Source organism: Delphinapterus leucas, chromosome 11, assembly GCF_059928025.1.
Source record: "Delphinapterus leucas isolate spDelLeu-1000000601 "Yukka" chromosome 11, BTC_Dleu_Yukka2, whole genome shotgun sequence".
Taxonomy (NCBI): Eukaryota; Metazoa; Chordata; class Mammalia; order Artiodactyla; family Monodontidae; genus Delphinapterus; species Delphinapterus leucas.
Genome location: NC_143139.1, coordinates 44120684 through 44124793, shown reverse-complemented (window position 1 = coordinate 44124793; position 4110 = coordinate 44120684). Strand labels below are relative to the sequence as shown.

General features: G+C 55.9%; 1 protein-coding gene across 2 annotated transcripts; it reads right to left on the bottom strand.

Moving 5' to 3' along the window:
- Positions 1–879: 879 nt before the first annotated feature.
- MYL6 (myosin light chain 6) lies at positions 880–4079 on the bottom strand. 2 transcript variants are annotated; one of them, XM_030763057.2, is made up of 7 exons: positions 3978–4079; positions 3680–3707; positions 2679–2822; positions 2300–2473; positions 2125–2202; positions 1775–1819; positions 880–1071 (listed from the first exon to the last, which is right to left on the bottom strand). In XM_030763057.2, the coding sequence occupies exons 1-6, from the start codon at positions 3978–3980 to the stop codon at positions 1791–1793; spliced, it is 456 nt and encodes a 151-aa protein (XP_030618917.1). In that variant the 5' UTR covers positions 3981–4079; the 3' UTR covers positions 880–1071; positions 1775–1790. The 2 variants fall into 2 exon arrangements, with proteins under 2 accessions (XP_030618917.1, XP_022427587.1); XM_022571879.3 differs by lacking the exon at positions 1775–1819 and having other exon boundaries at positions 3978–4078.
- Positions 4080–4110: the final 31 nt, after the last annotated feature.

Genomic DNA, 4110 nt, shown 5'->3' with positions numbered 1-4110 from the left:
TCTGTGGATGCCTTCTGTGTTCTCTTACCTGTGGCTGTTAGGCGGGGCGGGGGGGCGGGGAATCAGGCTGTGGGCAGCACTCCTGGAGTCTTTCCCAGTGGCGCTCGGCGGGGCTGCAGAGGCACTGGGCCTCTCTCCCAAACAGGCCAAGGGCAGCACAGCTGTCCAGACTGTACGACTGGTGCAGGGACTGGGCAGAGGCTCTCTCTCACCTGCCCTCAAAATAGCCATTTAAGACTTGGAAGGACATCCTCACATCCCAGAGATTTTGTCTATTTATCCTTTCAGAAGTGGTGGTTTCATATCTTCCCTTATTAGGCGGGGAGAAGGCAGGCATCTCAGCTACTTGTTACTGTTGGCCCCTAGCCTTGCTGAAGTGAGAGACAGGCTCAGGCAGTGCTAATATGGCCTGGCTTTCATGCCAATAAACACTCCCCGGGCTCCCTGACAAAAGGCCTTCAGTGCTGGGGAGGGCTAGGAGAGGACTCAACGCCATATGGGATGGCACAAGGGTGGCCAGCGTTGGTGTTACAGGGATTTATGGCTTTCCTAATCCCCGAGGGGTAGCCATCGTAGCATCAATAACTAAGGCCAGCATTTCTTTTTTTTTTTTTTTTTTTTGCCCGCGCCGTGTGGCATGCGGCATGTGGGATGTGGGATCTTAGTTCCCTGACCAGGGATCAAACCCATGTCCCCTGCATTGGGAGCGTGGAGTCTTATCCGCTGGACCACCAGGGAAGTCCCAGGCCAGCATTTCTTAAATCAGGCAAAGATGGTTCCTAGAGGCCCTTTGCCGGCTGGCTTTCCCCAGCCTCTGGTCCATTGACCCCAGACTGTCCTCCCCTTCACCCTGCTCGGGAAGGAAAGCAGAACCGCATGTAGGGCAGAGAGCAAGTTTATTTGGTGAATGCTGATGGCACACATCATCCAAGAGAGACAATCTGGGAAAACTACTGTGACAAGAGCACCTAGGAGGCCTCTGGGGCTACATACACAGTCTCCCACAGGGAAGGCGTGGTTTCCGCGCACACTGGGAATGTCCTCAGCCATTCAGCACCATGCGGACGAGCTCTGTGGAAAGGAGAGGGGGTGATCCAGGGAGCAGGGCCAAGGGGAGGGGTCCACCAGGGGCCAGGAGACCACAAGACCACAAAGGTAGCCTAAGAAGGGATGTGCCCACAGCAACCAACCTTGGGGTCAGTTTGCAGAGGGGCCACCTTGAGTCTGACCAGTCCTCTCAGCCCCCAGCTCCCCTCCCACCAGCTGTTATTTCCCCACCCCACCCTGAGCAGCAAGAACACAGCAGAGGCAGAAGAGTTCTCAACTACACCTACAGCTACTGTCAGCCATTGGCGGGAGGAGAAGACAGAGTTTTGGGTTAGGGTACCTCCGAGCTGCCCAGCAGAAGGACGGGAAAGAGACTTCAGCTACAGTAGCACAGTGGGACAGGCAACCCACCCCCCGCTGCCAGCTGCCCGTGCTCCCGGGCTAAAGGATGACCATGAAGCAAGACTGGGATAGGCTGGTGTGAGTTCCCAGACACCAGCGCCCTAAGAAGCAAAACCTCAGCCCATTCTAGGAGAAAAGGAGGTACCACACCCCCAGGCTGTCTTCCTCTTTGAGGAACCCCTCCCGTCCCCAGTCAGCTCCATGCAGAGACATGCCAGGAGGAAGTCAGATGGTAGTAGGGGAAGGGCAGGGGCTAGAGAGCAAAGGCTGGGAAGAAAAACACTGGGGAGGTCAACTAGAGAAGAGGGGCTGGGAGGAGCCGTACCCGCCCCATGGGCCCGTCACCCCGACAGGATATGCCTCACAAACGCTGCAGGAAGGAAGAGACATTAATGGTGAAGACAAGACACAGACATGGGGTGAAGGGGTCAGGCGGCGAGGGATTAGACATCCATTTATTTTACTTCCCATCCCTTTCCCACCCTTCATGCCACATAAGCCCTTCCTTTCCTGTCATACCCCCCTGGCCTCCCACTCCTGGGCTGGGCTGGGCCCTGCCCCTTGCCTGTTGGCACTTTTTGGAGCCTGAATCCAGGGACAGGGAAAGCCCCAAATGCTGCACTTGACCTGCCCTGTATGGCTGCTTCCTCCGTGAGACCCCAGTTAGTCCCTCACCTTCATAGTTGATACAACCATTGCTGTCCTCGTGCCCTGCCACCAGCATCTCTACTTCTTCCTCTGTCATCTTCTCACCTGCAGAGGGGAAGAAAGAGTGAGCGTTCTGGAACTGGATGACACATGAGGTCTATCAGGTGGCACCTCAGCTCAAGAAGGAAGGGCAGAGCCTTACCCAGTGTGACGAGAACATGCCGGATCTCAGCACCCATGACGGTGCCGTTCCCTTCCTTGTCAAACACCCGAAGGCCTTCGACGTAGTCCTCATAGGTGCCCTGGTCCTTGTTCTTGGCCACAGTCTGCAGCATGGGCAGGAAGTGCTCAAAGTCCAGCACCTTCACGTTCATCTCTGCCATAAAGGAGGTGGAAGCAAAGTCACATGCATTCTCAGGACTGGGGATTATGTGGTTCCCACTCGAGGCAGGAGAAATCTTATCTGGGATTTGCTAGACAAGAGCCGCTTGAGTTCAGGGCCTAAGAAGACAAAGCGAAGCTATCAGCTAAAGACTGCAGACCCACTACCACACTGCAGAGTTATTCTTAAGGACCCTCACCATCACTCTTGGGGTTCCCCAGGACCTTGAGCACCTCGGCGTTGGTGGGGTTCTGGCCCAAGGCCCTCATCACGTCCCCACACTGGCTGTACAGGATCTTGCCATCCCCTGTTCGGTCAAACAGCTGGAAGGCCTCCTTGAACTCTGAGGATTCAGATAAACATCAGCACTGGGCACGTGGGGGTTGACCCAAACCCTCCCTTACAGCCCCTGCGGCCCATTCCACTTTGATCATGCTGAGGAAACCAGATATTTATACCGCTGTGCACCCAAACCCTCTAAGAGGGATCCAGCGTCCCTTCCTCCGACTCAGGTGTCCCACATAAATACCCAGCCTTCCTCCCCTTGGCAGAGGTACTAGCCATTTACATACCCTCCGCCTGCAGCAGCCTGCCCAGCCTCCTCACCTCACTACTCAGGGCAGGGATTTGCCACCGCCCTGTCTGGGCCCTGTCCTTATAAGGAAGTGGGAGCAGCAGCCTGGGACTGGGGTCATCCCAGCCTGCCACTTCCCACCCCTCCAGTACAGAGACCTTTCAGAGAGTACAGCTACAAAGAAGTATGCTCAGCAAGCTCCCCTGCTCCACTTTCACAAAGTAACAGGTCACTGCTGTCTACAGCCTTCACGATTCCAAGCTGGGGGAGGGGGAAAGTTATCACAGGAGGAGAAAAGAGGCAGAAGTAGCTAACTAAGGAACAGGGAAGCACAGGCAGCTTAATACACAGTCCCCAAGCCCCACACACAACAGGCATTAGTGACCAAGTTGTTTCACATGCCCACACCACCTAAAACTCACCCAGTGCTTGGGGCTCAGATCTAGAGTACAAGGGAAGGGAGGAAGAAAGAGTGAGAAAAGAAAATGGAAGATCCAGAAGGAGGGAGAAGGGAATCCACGAAGTACTCCCCTGGGGGGGTGCTGAAGAGAAGACAGGTGGCTGGAGGGTGCTAGAGGGAGTGTCCCTCTCCCTAAGATGACCTCAATAGGGGTCAGATTACCTACCTGCGGTCTGGTCCTCGGTGAAGTCACACTGCTCAGAGAAGAGGGGAGCGATCAGCATCTTAACTCCAATCCCCCAAGCTTCTATCCCAGTCCCAAGAACTCTGAACCACAAACTCCCGTTCCATGCCGGGGACCCGCTTCCCAGCAGGACAGGATCCCCGACACTCCAACCCCACCTCCAACCTTTAAGGCCCTCAGGTTCCTTTACCCCCTACCTTTTGCCTTCTCCCCGCCCCCTATCCCCGGCTTCCCGCCTCTCGCCCCAAATCCCGCTCATCTTCCCAGCGCTGGGCCCCACCATCTTGACTGCTCAGCTCTGCGGGATCTTTTCCTGCAGTAATGGCTCCGGTTCCGGGCCCAACCCTAGTCTTAGTACGTCCCAATTACGTCACCCCCAGCCGACCCAGCCAATAGGAATCCTGGCCCGGGTT

Excerpts from the sequence above, each read along its gene's own strand:
- MYL6 (XM_030763057.2), bottom strand. Across the intron at positions 2,474-2,678 it reads GGGGAACCCCAAGAGTGATG|AGATGAACGTGAAGGTGCTG; the intron begins GTGAGGGTCCTT and ends CCTTTATGGCAG. Across the intron at positions 2,203-2,299 it reads GCATGTTCTCGTCACACTGG|GTGAGAAGATGACAGAGGAA; the intron begins GTAAGGCTCTGC and ends TCCCCTCTGCAG.